This window comes from Trichomycterus rosablanca, chromosome 10 (assembly GCF_030014385.1).
Source record: "Trichomycterus rosablanca isolate fTriRos1 chromosome 10, fTriRos1.hap1, whole genome shotgun sequence".
Classification (NCBI taxonomy): domain Eukaryota; kingdom Metazoa; phylum Chordata; class Actinopteri; order Siluriformes; family Trichomycteridae; genus Trichomycterus; species Trichomycterus rosablanca.
In genome coordinates, this window is record NC_085997.1 from 38,437,908 (window position 1) to 38,455,177 (window position 17,270).

Here is a 17,270-nt window from a genome sequence, read left to right on the forward strand (position 1 = left end):
AACAGAAGGTTGCTGGTTCAAGCCCCGCCACCACCAAGTTGCCACTGTTGGGTCCCTGAGCAAGGCCCTTAACCCTCAGTTGCTCAATGTGTAAGTCACTTTGGATAAAAGCATCTGCTGAAAATGTAAATATAAATATATATATATACAGTATAGACAGTTAAACATTCTGGACCTTTGCTTCAAGAATTTTTCTCTAACTGGACCTCTTTAAATTTTAGTTGAATACCCTTGTTGTATACTAATCATTTTTATTTTATTTGTTAAATTTTAGACACACTTTCTTACAAAGCACCCGAGTGTGTAGGGAGGATCACTCTCTTCTCTGTGTATTCCTTTGGCCTGGTTGGTAGTACTGGGTCTCTGGGATGGTGGACAAGCATATTAGACTGCTGCACCACCCAAGCACCATCTACAATACTGGTTAGCACGACTGGTACTGAACGCTCTCCCAAGTCTTACTCCTGATGACCAGGCAGTGCTCTCAACCTGACCCGGCATTTCAAACACAATTGGCTGTTCCAGAGAGAGGGAGGTTGCCATCTGGTTGAAGCGCCCGTCTCTTGCGGAGTGCTTAGTGCGGCTCTCTGTACGTGATACAGCTCTCCGTGTGACTCCTTCAGTGGAAAGCGAAAAGACACAACTGACCGCGGGGGGCGAGCAGGCAGGAATTAGCACATGTAGGGAGATTGGTTCTGATTAGATTGGGAGGAATGTATAAATTGAAGTTGAATAAATTACGCCATGGCTAATTTTTTATGGGGCGGCACGGTGGCTTGGTGGGTGGCACTGTTGCCTCACATCTGTTGCCTTCGGGGCGGTCCGAGTCCTTTCTGTGCGGAGTTTGCATGTTCTCCTCGTGTCTGCGTGGGTTTCCTCCCACAGTCCAAAAACATCCAGTCAGGTTAATTGGAGACATTTAAGTGCCCTATAGGTGAATGGGTGTGTGTGTGTGTGTGTGTCCTGGCGCCCCATCCAGGGTGTTACTGTGTGCCTTGCGCCCACTGAAAAGCTGGGATAGGCTCCAGCACCCCCTCACGACCCTAATTGGATAAGCGGTTAAGAAAGTGAGTGAGTGAGTGATTTTTCACTCCAGTTGCTAGCTGCTGGCTCCTACTACTCACGCCTCACAACAACAACACAGATAGACAAAAATGACAAATGATAAGAATTACAGGATGATGAAGAACATGAGGGATTCAGGGTTGAAATTAGGCTCTATTTGTACTTTTGTGTGATTGCTCTGTTAGGGCGGTTCGAACTCTGATGCATGGAATTAGCGGACCGGGACCGCCTGAGCTTGGCCCTTGGGTCTCGGTCCATTTCTAAACGAATTCTGGTGCAAACCAAAGGCGTCTAAACCATCCAAACACAGGACGTGATGTCTTAAGATGTGACACTAAACATGTGCTGAGGGAACGCAGGACCTTGGATTTTCTGGTCCAGTTTCGACTCCTTTATTAATCTGACCACCTCACTCACGCTGTGGTTCCAGTTGGTAAAAATACCAGCAGTTAAACACGACCCTGATGAGGGCACTAAGCCCAGCATGGCTGAGCACTGGCTCGCTAAATATACGACATACGTGAGCTATGCATCAGTTATTAACGCTAAGCAAGGACTGAAATGTAACACTGGATCATTTTCTCGTTTGGTCCGGACCAAGGGAACCAAACTACTAGTATAGACACAATAATTCTTGCAATTTCTGCACCAAATTCAGCCAAAAAAATGTGGCCTATTAATTATGTAGTATAAAATAATAACATGAATTTACCATTTTTATCTCCGAAGCTTCTTCCAGAACTAGCTGAAGCTCCACCTAAGGAGAAGAAAAAAACACACAATTAGCCTCCGGTGGTCTCAAAATACCATTAAAACCATTTGGTGCCATTTCAGTGATCAGCTCAGGTGGCGCAGCAGTAAAAACACACACTGGAACACCAGAGCTGGGATCTCGAATACATCGTATCACGTCTCAGCTCTGCCTGCCGTCTGGGCTGAGCGACCACATGAACAACGATTGACCTGTTGTTCATATAGGGGTGGGATATTAAATCCGGATGGGGACTCTCTCATAACTAATGCAACTACGACCTCTGCTGGCTGATTGATGGCACCTGCACAGAGACGGGAAAAGAGTGCTGTCTCTCCGTACACAACGCTGAGATGCACTGCACTCGTCAAAGTGTAGGTTACAAAATGCATACTGCTGCTGCCCACGTGTCGGAGGGGGGCGTGGGTTAGCTTCGTTCTCCTCAATCAGAGCGGGGATCGGAATTGGTGGAGTGCATTCTTCCAGATGTAGATGTTGAATTTTATTTATTGTTTATTTGTTAATCTTAACCTCTTTTAACTCCTCAGGCACTTCAGAGTAACCTATCTATAGATTGGCATGGGGGCACCGGGTACAAGGGAAATTGGGACCCTGAGTACATCCCAAAATAGGTCTTCTGCACCCCAGAGCTTTCCACCGCTTAAAATACCTGCTGTGTCACCATGGATCCAAAGCCTGGTCCATTTTACACCCATGGTCCACAGGCCAGGCTGGCATGTGTGTGAGAGGAAAAGGGAACCGGCGTATCAGAGTACCATAGGACGACCCCAGCAGAGGTGGAGAGAACATGCCGACCCGAGGTCCGCTGGACCCTGTAGACCTCCTGTTGCTCCATGACTTAAGGACAGTTTGTTAGTATCATTCATTGACTGATTGTCACAGCTTCACAATCGGGATGAATTGGAACACTGTGAGCCAGGGCTTCTCGTTTAACATCAGCACCTAACCCCCAAGATTTTGAGCAGGCGTGCCAGTAATTGTGACACGTTTAAAAACTATTATTTTACTGACAGTAAACACATTTGATTGAACGACGCTGGTACTGACTGATGGTGAACGTGGTTTCCATGCCGGCATGGATGTGGTCGAACACGTGGCAGTGCAGGAGCCACGTTCCTGGGGTTCCTGCTTTTAGTTCCACCGTCTTGAAGGTTCCAGGAAACAGGCCGAAGACGTCAGCGCGGTGAGAGCGATCCGTCTACGACAGATAAACAAACAACGGACGTTTAAAACATTCAAATGTTTAATATTAGAGACGCAAGCACTCGAATTTCTGAGCCAAGGGCGGAACTGTCGCCTCTACATTCCTGTAACCAATCAGACTGCAGTTCTGGGTCTAAATGACCACAGTTACAGTCATAGCAAATATTATTATTATTATTATAAATTAGCTACAATTAAAGCTTAAGACATTAGTGAAAAGATATTAGAGCATTTTTCTGGTTTGTTTATGTGTCTTAAAATGTGTTAATTGGTTTATTGGTGTGTTTAATGTATTCACTTATTTTCTTTTTTAGTCTTTTTTTGTTTCCTAATTTGATTATTTAATTTATTCCGTTATTAATCGTCTGTTTTACCCCCGTTTTATCCTGGTCAGGGTCGCGGTGGGTCTGATTAATCGGCCGAAACGTAGGAAACACCCCGGACAGGTCGCCAGTCCATCACAGGTCCATCACACTAAGTACAATTTCTAGTATCTCCAGTTAACCTGCACGTCTTTGCACTGTGGGAGGAAACCGGAGCTCCCGGAGGAAACCCACACAGACACTAGGACAGGGGTTTTCAACCTTTTTGAACATGCGCCCCCCTCCGTGTGCCGAACGCAAACTTGCGCCCCTTCCCCAACCCTATATTCCCCCCACCCCCCTACTCCAACTGTCAGACAGGATGAACCTGAGATATTTCATGTTTTATCTGCTCAACTTCATTTCATTTATTAATAAACATCCATTCCTGCATTTCAGGCCTGCAACACATTCCAAAAAAAGTTGGAACGGGGGTAATTTAGGGCTAGTAATGAGGTGAAATAATGATTTGATTGTAATCATGGTTTGGTACAAAAGCAGCATCCAGGAAAGGCAGAGACTTTAATGAGTAAAGATGATCAGAGGATCCAAAATGATTGAAATTTTTAAAAACAATGAACCTGGACTGAATACTGGACTGGCCTGCCTGCAGTCCTGACCTGCCCCGAATAGAGGACGTGTGGAGAATTTTGAAACAACGACGACCCCCCGTACTGCTGCACATCTTAAGACGTGTTTACAGGAAGAACGAGACAAAATAAAAGCTGAAACACTAAATCACTCGGTCTCCTCGGTCCCAAAACCTCTTTTAAGTGGTGAAAAGGAACAGCAACATTACAAAGTGGTGAATGCTTTACCGTCCACTCTTTTTTGGAATGTGTTGCAGGCCTGAAATGCAGGAATGGATGTTTATTAATAAATGAAATGAAGTTGAGCGGATAAAAGATGAAATATCTCAGCTTCATCCTGTCTGACATCAAATAAAAGTCAAATAAAGCTGTTATTGTATCTATAATGTTTGTGTACCTTGTATATAAAGCTGTTAGCATGAAAGTGAACGGTGTGCATGTCGAATTCGTTCCCCAGTCCTATTAAATACCACTCGGTCCGATCGCCCGTGTTCATCGTCAGCCCGGGCAGATTAGCGTACAGCCTCCCGTTAATACCTAACAAACACACAGAGAGAGAAGAGAAACAGAGGAAGATCAGTTATACAAGGTCGTCTGAACGTGCCGTGTTCTAATAGAATAGAACAGAATGTCTTTATTTGTCTTATAGAATCCAGCCATTGTTCGGGGCCCCTGGCAGAGCTGGGATTTGAACTCTCACCCCTTCAATTGACAGCCACCTAAAATACCTGCTTTACCCACTAAGCTAGCACTGGCCAACAAAATGAGAAGGATTGTTGTGGGATATTAAAAAGTATATAGAACAGGAAAAGAAACTCCCAGCACTATTCCTGTTGTAGGGGTGTGGATGGGTACTGGTCAACTAAATAAATCCAATTATCTTAATGCAGTGATAGCTCAGAGGTTAAAGCAGAGACGGGGACTCAAGTCCACACACAGTGACTTCAGACTCGACTCGGACTCGTTTCAAATGACTCGGACATGACTCACAAAAAAATGACTCGTGAACAACAAGAATCCCGAGCGTCAGCATGTGTTAACACTAGTAACATTATATATAATTATAACACAATGTGTAAATGTGATGCGTCGCTCCCTACACAGTCTGAAGTTCACTTCATTTAAACATTCTCGTTACCTTTGGATCGGAATCTCACTTAAGATGGTGGAATACCCTACGTAGTGCACTTCACAGGAACGACCGGGGTGAATGGAACGCTCCTACAGAATCGGCGCTGATGGTTGAAAGACGCTTTCTGAACCAATCAGAGCTTCTGATTGTAATTGTTAGTAAGAAATGCTGTTATTTGCATTTATTCGGTTTGCGTCACACAGATGACGTGGTAATGAAACGCTCGATCGGCTTTCTAACGACTTCCTGTTTTACTTCACCACCGGGAAAAGTTTGGAGGTTTTTAATTATAAGCACATTTACAGAATAACGGATTCTATTCCTAATGGGACGCACGCTTATAAATGTAATAGCATCTGGAAGAACAGAAGCTAAGGTAAGCAGCGGTTATGATTGTTTTTGCTGTGTTTGGGATTTTGGCCGCTGTGCCGTGATTTATCGAGCGCTTTTGTTCTGTATCAGTTGAAGCTTTTAACTGGAACCTTCTTGTTACAGAAATTACATTCATTTACACAATGAGGAGGAAAGTAAAGACACGAAGTAAAACGGCTAAATACACTCGCTAATCTGTTGTTGTTTTTATCTGAACTTACAGATTATTTCTTTATTTCTGCGCTACATTTCCAATATATGTTTTGTGTAGATTATATTGACTCCTGACTCGACTTGGACTCTAGCCTAAAGACTCCTGACTCGACTTGGACTCTAGCCTAAAGACTCGTGACTCGACTCTGACTTTAGCCTAAAGACTCGTGACTCAACTTGGACTCTAGTCTAAAGACTCGTGACTCGAATCGAACTCTAGTCTAAAGACTCGTGACTCGACTCTGACTTTAGTCTAAAGACTCGTGACTCGACTCTGACTTTAGTCTAAAGACTCGTGACTCGACTCGGACTCTAGCCTAAAGACTCGTGACTCGACTCTGACTTTAGTCTAAAGACTCGTGACTCGACTCGGACTCTAGTCTAAAGACTCGTGACTTGACTCGCACTCTAGTCTAAAGACTCGTGACTCGACTCGGACTCTAGCCTAAAGACTCAGACTCGAATTTGTGACTTGTGAACATCTCTGGGTTAAGGTACTGGATTGTAATCAGAAGGTTGCTGGTTCAAGCCCCACCACAAAGTTGCCACTGTTGGGTCTCCGAGTAGATAAGGGATAAAAAACGTCTGCTAAATGTCTCAAATATAAATCTATAGGACAGTTGCAGCCTTAGCGATCAAGGTACCGGACTTATAGTTGGAAGGTTGTCAGGTTGCCACCGTTGGGCCCTTACGCAGGGCCCTTTAACCCTTAATTCTCACAAACGTTTTGCTAATTGATCTGAAATACATTCATACTTCTCCTCAGCGCTGTAGGTGTAGACGTCATTAAACAGCAGAGATGATGGGAGATGACGTGAACTCACCGTGCATCATGTTACTCTCCACAAACTCCTCGTCGTTAACGAGGGTCACGGGGTCCTTGTGAAGGTACCTTTCGATGTTTTCATCCAGATACCAGGATTCATTCTCATCAAACACCATGAAGAGCAGAGCAAACTCACGCTTCACGTCCTCTCGCTGCCTGGATTTGTTCAGAGTTCCCTTGCGACACACCACCAACGGACCCACCAATCCACTCGCCAAGTCCTGCAGAAACACACATTTGAAGGACCTGCTGGTAATGACCTGGTACCAGACACTACAGAAATCCTTCAGATGTCCTGTAATGTCCATTCCTGGGCCATTTTGGTTATCAAGATTAGCTCATAGAACCCAAATTTAAGTCCAGACTCATATCCACAACATATCATGGTTAAGTGAGGGGGAAAAACTGGTGTACCAAAATAGTTTGTTGCGGTTTCGTTGCTGAAAATACTGGCATCTATGGCAAAGCCCTGACTGTGACCCTTGGAAAAACATTAGCCTCTCTAACCATCCTCCTCACTCTGCAATCAAAAGTGCGTCTGTGTAGTAAGTTCATCCCGAAAGGTCTTCAGTGGGGTTGAGGTCATGGCTCAAAGTCAATAATTAACACAAGATAATAATTAGGGTGTTTACAAACTTCTGATCATATAGTGTGTCATTATTACAAAATAAATCTGAGTTAAATATGACAGAAACCAAACAATCCGGTCGTTTCAATCATATTGTGGGCGGTAGAAGGTTTTGATGTGTTTTATTAGTACCTTGATGTAGTTGACTGATGAGTAATAGACGTAGGTTATGCAATTGGGATCAGACGGTCCAGGTCCTGCACTGACAGTCCAGTTATAACTCATTTCCTCACCTGCAACACACACACACACACACACTCACATGATCGATGGTTCTCAAACTGTGGTCCAAGTACCAGTGGTGGAACCTGAAGTGATGCTCCAATATACACTAATAAAAGTCAGTGGTTCATTTTGGAAAAAATTATCGGGTGGTGCAGCGGTAAAACAAGCTCGAATCTCAGCTCTGTTACCGTCAGGCCAGGCACCTATAGGCCAAAGGCGGGAATGGCAGCGGGGAACCTATAAAATTGCTGCTGTTATGACCCCTGCTGGCTGATCGATAGAGCTGCACAATAAAACAGGGATAATAGAGATTAATTAAATAAAGTTTTAGTTCTGACCAAAGCTGCATGTGAGCTACATCGTGTGTGGCTATACTACTGTAAGTGCACTAATCAGACATGTGAACTATAGAATAGTAGTATGTCATTTGGAACACAGCCCAGGTCTTTGAATGCCACTGTACCTTTGAGCTCTGCGTCAATGGCTTCTACAATTCTGTCTGAAAACCTGGTGCCCCGCCCTGCTTCCCACTACCTACCTGATCAGCTGCCTCCCTCCGTGTACCAAAAACGCCTGAATTTACAAATAAACGACACTCGTATAATTCTACCTTTATACAAATTAAGCATCAATGAGAATTTATTTACGTTTTTTATTTACAATTTATTTGCAAGTCGTGCCGCACTGAATGCTGGGATTGGTTTCAGTGCTGAGGAGGCGTCGGACGCTCCCTCGTCATTCAGTCAGATCATCACTCAGAATTAAGGCGCCTCAGTAGGAGCATTTTAATGTATCCAAGAATTTAGACACGCCCTCTTCTCAAGAGTGTAGGATGACGTAAAATGTGTCTGTGTAGAGAGAGATCAGTGGGTTTTCAGACAGACCCTGAATTTGTTTGGCTGTAACGTACCTGGCTGAACCGGCTGAGCTTTGCTGCTCTTCACTCCATGAGCATGGACGGAATACGGCTTAGTGGCTTTGTTCTTAAAAACAACCTGGACATTCTCACCAACCTGCACCCTAATAATGGGACCTGCGCAACAGGAACAAAACAGAGTCACTGTTTATGTTACATAATTTAATAAAACTGACACAGTAGTGGAACGTCTGTGCGACTGGAATCTTTAGGGTCAAGTCCACGTTAAAAATGAGCATATGGAATATCACCGATTTAATTTTAGCCTATACAGTTTTATGAGAGTCTATGTTAGTGATTTTACTGGTCAGTCTCTGGACTATGAGAGTTTTCAGTGTGTCGACACTCAAAATGACCTATAAACCAATGATGCACTCAATCCAAAAATAATGTGTAAAATTTTGGGTAAGGCCCTTTCCTGTTCCAGTATGACTGAGCCTCGAGCACGAAGCAAAATGTTTAAAAACATGAGACTCCAACAAACTACTGGTTTTGTGCGACATTCATTCCTGTGTGCAACCCAGACTACGACGGCATTTATACATCACACAAAATTGGTTGTTTTAATTTTTTTATTGTTTTTATGCATTTTCTCCCTTTTTCTCCCCCTTTAGCGCATCCAATTGCTCAATTGCATCATGCTTTCTCTCCGCCTATGCCGATCTCTGCTCTGACCGAGGAGATTGAAGCTAACCCACGCCCCCTCCGTCACATGGGCAGCAAGCCGTATGCATCTTATCACCCACACATTGATGAGTGTTGCGCCACCTAGCGTTGTGTACGGAGAAAAACACCCTAAGAGCACTCCTTCCTCATCTCTGTGTAGGCGCCTCTAATCAGCCAGCAGAGGTCGTAACCGCACCATTCTGACAGAGAGAGACCCATATCCGGCTTAGTCCTGCCAATCTGAACAACAGGCCAATCGTTGTTCATAGCCACTCTGCCCAAGCTGGCAAGGCAGAGCTGAGATTCGATACGATGTATTCGAGATCCAGCCCTGGTTGCAGCGTGTGTTTTTAAACACGGGGCTCAGTCATACTGGAACAGGAAAGGGCCTTCCCCAAGATTTTCCACATTATTTGGGCATAGAGTACATCGTTGGTTTATAGGTAATTCTGTGTGTCAATAAACCAGTGATGTATATAAAAGACTACGAGAGATCTTCAAAAAGTTTCCTCACTTTTATATTTTGTGGTTATAAGTGGTGAGGGTGTAGTAGGAGGAGGAGTAATTAGGGATGTAACGATACACTCTACCCATGATGCGATTCACGATACTGGGTTCATGATACGATTTTCCCTGTTTTTTTTAAACAAAATTAAATTGAAGACAAATTATGACAGTTTCCTTTCATTTTTTCTCTTTAAAAAAATAAATAAAATCTTTTATTTATCTAAATAATGAATGTCCTTTTATTTCTGAGGTAGGTACAAACTATGCAAAACAATGCTGCACATTTACCTTATTGTGAAATGAAACAAATCCCACATTAAATACATAAATGAATAATACAAATAAAGAAAGTATCCTCACAGGCAAGGTGAATAGCGCCAGCGCCCTCTGCTGTTTAAAGTGAATATCGATTCATTTGAATCGTTACACATGTGAAACGATTTTGAACTGTCTTGTGGTGCATCGTTACATCCCTAGTAGTAATGAGAGACTGAGAGACTCTTAAAGTTCGGATTTAGTACCAAAGAAGCTTGAAGGGGAGGAAGATTTTCATGTGATGATGATGTGAAAGCAGAAGCGCATCAGTGGCTACGAGCTCAGCCAAATATGTTATTTGATGACAGCATTAAAAAATTAGTACGGTTCTGGAAAAAGGCGACGATGTAGAAAAGCGATGGGGTTTGTTTTTAAAATTCTTAATAAATAGAGTTTAAAAAGTGCAGAAACTTTTTGAAGATCCTCGTAGTATGTGCAGAAATAGAACCAAAGGAACTTGAAGCATCTGCTGGTGGAGTACCGGAATCATATGCCTACCAAGGGCAGTTGTAGCCTAGGTCGCTGGTTCAAGCCCCATTACTGTCAGGTTGCCACTGTAGGGCCCTTAAGCAAGGCCCTTAGACTGTAAACTGTAAGTCTGCTAAATGCTCTGTACTTAAATGAAGTAAGCAAGACGCATGATTACGAAAGCTTTCATTCGTTCCACACTCTTTAACGTTGTAGGTATCAGTGGTTGAAGAAATCGTTGTACCTAAAATGCATAAATGCTCCTCTTCTGAACCTCTGCGCTTCTCGGTGGTGAAAGTCTTGTCCGTGTACTCGCGATAAACCACCTTCTTGTACTCGGGACCGATCCGATCCTCTGATTCATTGAGAAACACATCTCCAGGGCTGAGAGACAAAGAGAAAGGGAGAGAAAAACGGTCGTTTTAATGACAGAACATTAGCTGGTTCAGCAGAAAGGTCTCTAATAGGGCTGCACGATATATCAGTTCAGCATCGTCATCGCAATGTGTGCATGCGCAATAGTCACATCGCAGGACGTGCAATGTCACTTAATGCAAATTAAATCAAATACGTCACGCTACAACTTTTTTGCTGCTTGACACAAAATGAAAATTTACACCGTCCTCATTTTCCATGACGTATCTACACCAGTGTGTTCAAAAACCCAGTGAGCTGCCTCGCCGTCTTACTGCCTACACGTGCAGCCGCCTCAGGAGAGAGGATTCTAATCAGTCATTAACTTTTATAAGGCAGGTTATTCGAACGCGCTACTTAGCGATTCCATCGGGTTTAGCATTTAGCATCTTGCCATTAAAACCAATAGAATGAGGTGGGACGGCGCTAACATGTCAATATAACATCTGGATTCGTGTACAGAAAACTCTTACATCTGCTGACGAGCCCAAACTTAAAACACTCGTTAAAAATCAATAATTATTTATTTACGTTTGAAAATAACTTTGTCCACACCGTCAGACATGTTTATTTTTCTGTGAGAGAATAGATGCCGCAATGAATTCTGGGATTGCCTTCATCACTAAGGACGCTTCCGATTCTCACTCGTTCTTGAGTCAAAATTGTGAATTTCCCCACTGTGGGACTAATAAAGGATTATCTTAAAATAACATTGAAATATTAAGATGCCTCAGTAGTGAGCTTAGTAACTAAGGCATCTCGGATTTTGAACAGGTGTATAGCTGCTCTTTTGTTTGTATAGTTTTTTTTTTAAATAATGTTTACTACTTGAAGAGGTTTTGATTGTGAAATAAAATATTAAATGACCATTTTGTCAATCCTGTTAATTCCCTCATGTGATATTGAAGCTTTTTTAGGTTAATGCTCAGTTTCAACCGAGTACAAAGATGTAGCTGGTCATAATCTTTTGTATCCCTTGTAGGCACCACCATTTTTTCACATATGAGCCCCTTATTTAGAGTAAGATACATGCATTATTAATATTATTAATATTTTTTTTAATATCGCAATATACTGTATATCGCAGGAAGAAAAAAAATCGCAATGTCATTTTTTTCCAATATCGTGCAGCCCTAGTCTCAACTGGTGCTCTCAACGTTAGTGGGCGCTCGAAAGTTGTTAATTTGGGAAGGAATGAAGAGGTTACAAAAGTCACAGACTCTGGAGTACCTGTCATACTAAAAGAAACCACTTGCATCAGGAGAGTTGGACACTTTCAGCACATTATCATTAGGTGATCTGCAGTGGTCCTGTCCACTGAGGAGATAAGTGCACCCAAACTATGCTAACAAAATGACCTGGAGCATAACAGCAACTGGACTCCCTCACTGTAGGACGTCGAGCATTCAGTTCTGTACTGTTCTTGGTGTACTTGGACTAACTATAAATGTTTTTCATCAAAGTCCTTTTCATCTTCTAGAGGGACCGAGCCCCTGTGCACAAAATGAGGTCCGTAAATACATGATTTGACGTGTCTGGTATGAAGGAATGCTAGTGGCCAGCCTGCACAGGGCTCTGAGCTCAACCCCATTCAACACCTTTGACCAGGCCAGGTCTTCTCGTCCATCACTGACCTGAACCCCATAAAAAGTTGTAAGATTTAAAACAAGCTATTTTTCACCAGATCGAAACATTAGTGCACATGTTTAGTGCCAAACATGTCTAAAATACATGTCATACACAAGCCAAATACTGTACACACTAAACACATGTATTGCACCTGCTAAATAGATGCTAAACACGTCTATACATGCTAAACATGCTGAATGCACACATTAAATACACGATTTATACATTCTAAACACACATAGTGCATATGCCAATCATGTCACAGGTGGGTAGCACTGTCGCCTCACAGCAAGAAGGTCCTGGGTTCGATCCCCAGGCGGGGAGGTCCGGGTCCTTTCTGTGTGGAGTTCGCATGTTCTCCCCGTGTCCACGTGGATTTACTCCGGGTGCTCCGGTTTCCTCCCACAGTCCAAAGACGTGCAAGTGAGGTGAATTGGAGACACTAAACTGTCCATGACTGTGTTTGATATACATTTGTGAACTGATTAATCTTGAAGTGAAGTGTAAAACATGACTTTAAATACTAATAAATAATTATAATTACCACGTCACATGCTAAACACATGACGTTTATTTCTGCAGTATATTGTTGCTTTTTACAGCTCATAGCATTTTATTGAGGAAGGACATTGTCAACTGGAACAGTCGTTTTTATTTCATTTTTCCTTTCTTTAATTTTGTATAACATTAGAACGTTTCGAGGTGGTATTTAGTAATGTACACTTTCATTTTCTGTTGCTTTATTGCACAGCGGTTTGGTTCTCTGTCTTATATAAAGCACCATTCATTCAGTCTGCAGGATGGTTTTTACCAGACCTGATTTACTTGCTGGACAGTACAATAGAGGCAGTGTGTGTTCAGCGCTGAGTCATTTATAAAGTATTTCCTAGATAAGTGTGTGTGTGTGTGTGTGTGTGTGTGTGTGAATGAGTGTGTGTGTGTGTGGCAGAGTGTGTTCAGCGCTGAGTCATTTATAAAGTATTTTTTCTAGATAAGTGTGTGTGTGTGTGTGTGAATGAGAGTACTGTTTGTGTGTGTGTGTGTGTGTGTATGGCATGTGTTTAGTGCTTGTGTGGAGTGTGTGTACACTATACGACCTTATAAATGCTCACAATACTGAATAAACACAAATTCCCACAGACAGAAGCTTCACATTAATGTCCATCGTTTAGGTATGGGGTGCTGAACAAGCTTTATATAGTATATACACCGATCAGTCATAACATTAAAACCACCACTTTGTTTTTACACTCACTTTGTAGTTCTACAATTACTGACTGTAGTCCATCTGTTTCTCTACATACAGTTTTAACCTGCTTTCACTGTTTTTAATGGTCAGGACCCCCACAGGACCCCCACAGAGCAGGTATTATTTAGGTGGTGGATCATTCTCAGCACTGCAGTGACACTGACATGGTGGTGGTGTGTTAGTGTGTGTTGTGCTGGTATGAGTGGATCAAACACAGCAGCGCTGCTGGAGTTTTTAAACACTGTGTCCACTCACTGTCCACTCTATTAGACACTCCTACCTAGTCGGTCCACCTTGTAGATGTAAAGTCAGAGACGATCGCTCATCTATTGCTGCTGTTTGAGTCGGTCATCTTCTAGACCTTCATCAGTGGTAACAGGACGCTGCCCACGGGGCGCTGTTGGCTGGATGTTTTTGATTGGTGGACTATTCTCAGTCCAGTAGTGACAGTGAGGTGTTTAAAAAACTCCATCAGCGCTGCTGTGTCTGATCCACTCATACCAGCACAACACACACTAACACACCAGCACCATGTCAGTGTCACTGCAGTGCTGAGAATCATCCACCACCTAAATAATACCTGCTCTGTGGGGGTCCTGACCATTGAAGAACTGGACTACAGTCAGTAATTGTAGAACTACAAAGTGCTTCTATATAGTAAGTGGAGCTGATAACATGGACAGTGAGTGTAGAAACAAGGAGGTGGTTTTAATGTTATGGCTGATCGGTGTATTTACTGTGAGAAATGAACTGTGTGTACCTTTCAGTCAGAGTAGAGCGATGCCTCTCCAGCTCCCACGTCCTATTCGCGGCGTAGTTCCAGTCCACCTCTACTGCAGCCAGGTAGTAAACGACATCAGGTTTAAAGGTTGTTGTATCTGCTCCAGGGTCCTGGTCCGCTTTGCACTTCTTCACGGTGTAGTACTGGCGCATGCCGCCTTGGTGATGATCGGTCGTAAGGCAGCTCAACTCAAAAGTACCTGCAAGCAAACAAATGAGATAAAACAGTCACACGGCCGCCCGATCAAACGCTGACAGTAAAGCGGCTCAGACTAAGAGCATGTCGTGCTTTTATAGGGTGGAATTACTGTATTACTGATGGGGTGGAAGGTCCTTTCCTGTTTAATTTGACCTCCCCCCTGTGTATAAAGCGGGGTCTAAAATACCTAGTGAGGAAAAACAGGACAGGCTTGCACACAGCCAACAGCCTTGAAGAGAATTGGAATGCCAACTGTGAAACATTTTGTAGCATTCTGGTGTCCAGCGGGTCTGTGTGAAAACCCAGCGCTCTCTCTACACAGACACATTTTACTTCTCTCACTAAAAACGACAAACATGACGGACGAGTGAAATGCGGAGCAACCAACGGAGTTCTTTTCACATGTAAATAAATTCTCATTGATGTTTAATCTGTATAAAGGTGTAATTATACAAGTGTCGTTTATATGTAAATTGGGGCGTCAGAGACAGTTTAAGCCAGGGGTGGGCAAACTTTTCGGCTCGAGGGCCACACTGGGTTTTAAAAATCGACAGACGGGCCGGGTGGGTGCGGGGGTGGGGGTTGGAATTAATATAAATTCACATTTAAACCTTTTTTTTTGTGATTGAAGGATGAATTTTTGAACATAAATGAAACGCCAGACTCATCCTATTATGTGCACATTTACACATGCGTGAATGTGATTTTTTTTAAGCATTTTTTATTATTTTTATCTTTGTTTCTACTTGGTGTATCGCCATCTAAACAAAACCAATTCAGCCTTTAACCAAAGCAGCACTTTCAACACAAGTTAATGATTTATGTGTAACGTTTTAAACCAGTCAAGTGGTTTGATCGTGCTGGGGTGATAGTAGGGTCGCCAACCGTCCCGTAAAATACGGAATCGTTCCTTATTTGGAAACTAAACGCTGCGTTCCGTATTGAACTGATACTGGACGCGCTTTGTTCTGTATTTTTTATCAGTGGGAGAGACATGCAGCAGATGAGACAGAGACGGGGTGATGTGTATGAAACAGAAGGAAACTGCTGCTGTCGTGGGAATTAGAAAGCGTTTGGTTATTATTATAAGTAGTGTTCACTTTTAGTCTCAGTAATGCCGTGTGTGCGCAGGTTGTATCAGCATAACGACCTGTTTATTACACCACTGTTTGAGTAGCGCAGTGGACAGAGCGCATCGCTCATGTTTTTCCGCCCTAGGTTCGAATCCGGCTTAGGACCAAACTAAAGTAACGCAGGCAGGGCCGACGCTATATGGATTATGTAAAAATGTTGTTGCACTGTTGTTACATGATTACATGATGTTCTTTATGGATGTTGTTTGCGTAAAACATGGTTCTGGTTTATTATTATAATGAATAAAAACAGCCGAATCAATGTTCCTATGATGGTGTGAGACACGTTATATTTTTTATAGGTGCAACCCTAACCGCCTCGCATGCGCCATCTAGTGGAATCAATTGAAGTTTAGTGCAGGAAAAATATGAAATGAATGCGGTTTTAGGACAGTTTTGTAAATACTCAGCGGGCTGGATTAAACAGCCTAACGGGCCGTAGTTTGCCCACCACTGGTCTAAGCGGTTTGGTACATGAAGGGAGACGTTAGCTGGCGTGCTAGCGGGTTTGTTGAATGGCCAGAGCTTAGTACGCTAAAACTTGTGGCAGTGGGCGGGGACAACTAGCGCAGTGGTTTTGAACCTTTTTGGACATAGCACCGCCCCCCCCCCCCCCCCAATTGCGCCCCCACGCCCCCATCCCCTTCGTCAAACACCTCACAGAAATCAACGAGAATGCTTCTGACAAGCTCAAATAACATAATTAACGTTGTGCATCAGACATCATACGATACAGCCCGGTCCCATCAGAGCCGATTCTATCAGCACATTATATAAATTCGTGGTTCACTTTGGTAAATCGTAAGCAGTTCTTGCTTTTCGATGTAGATGAGAGCAGAAAACGTTACTTCACAGAGTCAAGCGTAGACAAAAGTTCATCAGTTGGTTAGTTCAGGATCATCTGCTCTGACTGACAGAAAACGTTTAGCTCCACAGACAGAACGACTCTGAGTCGGTTACGGCTTTGTGGTAATAGCAGTTTAATTAAGCCGGAGCTTTTTATGGTAATCGAGTCACACAGAATGTTCTGTAGTAGCTGGTGTTTATTTACAACCGCAACATTCATTATAACAGTAAACACTAGGGATGTCCCGATCCGATTTCACAGATCGGGATCGGGGCCGATCAAGGCATTTTTAACTGATCGGAAATCGGCTTTACTGATGCCGATCATAACCCGATCTTTTGTTTTACGTCAGCATGTCCGCTGTGTGGAAATACTTTAAATTGGAAAGTGAAACGAGTCCAACAGCGGTGTAACGTCTGCAGTGTGAGCGTTTCACGAGGCGGTGGGAGCAGAGCTGCGTTCATTACTGTAGAGAGTCGAGGATCACTCCGGTTTACAAAACAATCACTTTTAATCCCAGTATGAAAACTTCAGGACCATAACATACAGCTTTTACCAGTTCACGTGTTACAAGACTGAACGACATCTCAGTATCAAGCTCTCTGATTGGCTTAGTTATGTAACCGAGCGTCGTAGTGATGCACTCGCTTAATAAAGAAATAAATACACGCTATATTCACAAATTGTCGGGAGCATTTAACACTTTATTAACTTCTTCTGTTCCGAATAGCGGACAGCCAGAGCCGAGCACGCTATCCC

General features: G+C 43.1%; 1 protein-coding gene across 1 annotated transcript in view; it reads right to left on the reverse strand.

The window, feature by feature from the left end:
- Positions 1–17,270, reverse strand: part of hephl1a (hephaestin-like 1a) — a 38,473-nt gene that overhangs the window by 1,523 nt on the left and 19,680 nt on the right. Inside the window, exons 12-19 of the mRNA XM_063003311.1 lie at positions 14,313–14,532; positions 10,505–10,644; positions 8,299–8,421; positions 7,296–7,396; positions 6,534–6,756; positions 4,390–4,529; positions 2,885–3,035; positions 1,778–1,822 (exon numbers count right to left, since the gene is read on the reverse strand). Coding sequence (XP_062859381.1) covers positions 1,778–1,822; positions 2,885–3,035; positions 4,390–4,529; positions 6,534–6,756; positions 7,296–7,396; positions 8,299–8,421; positions 10,505–10,644; positions 14,313–14,532 — 1,143 coding nt within the window. The remainder of the gene's footprint in view (positions 1–1,777; positions 1,823–2,884; positions 3,036–4,389; positions 4,530–6,533; positions 6,757–7,295; positions 7,397–8,298; positions 8,422–10,504; positions 10,645–14,312; positions 14,533–17,270) is intronic.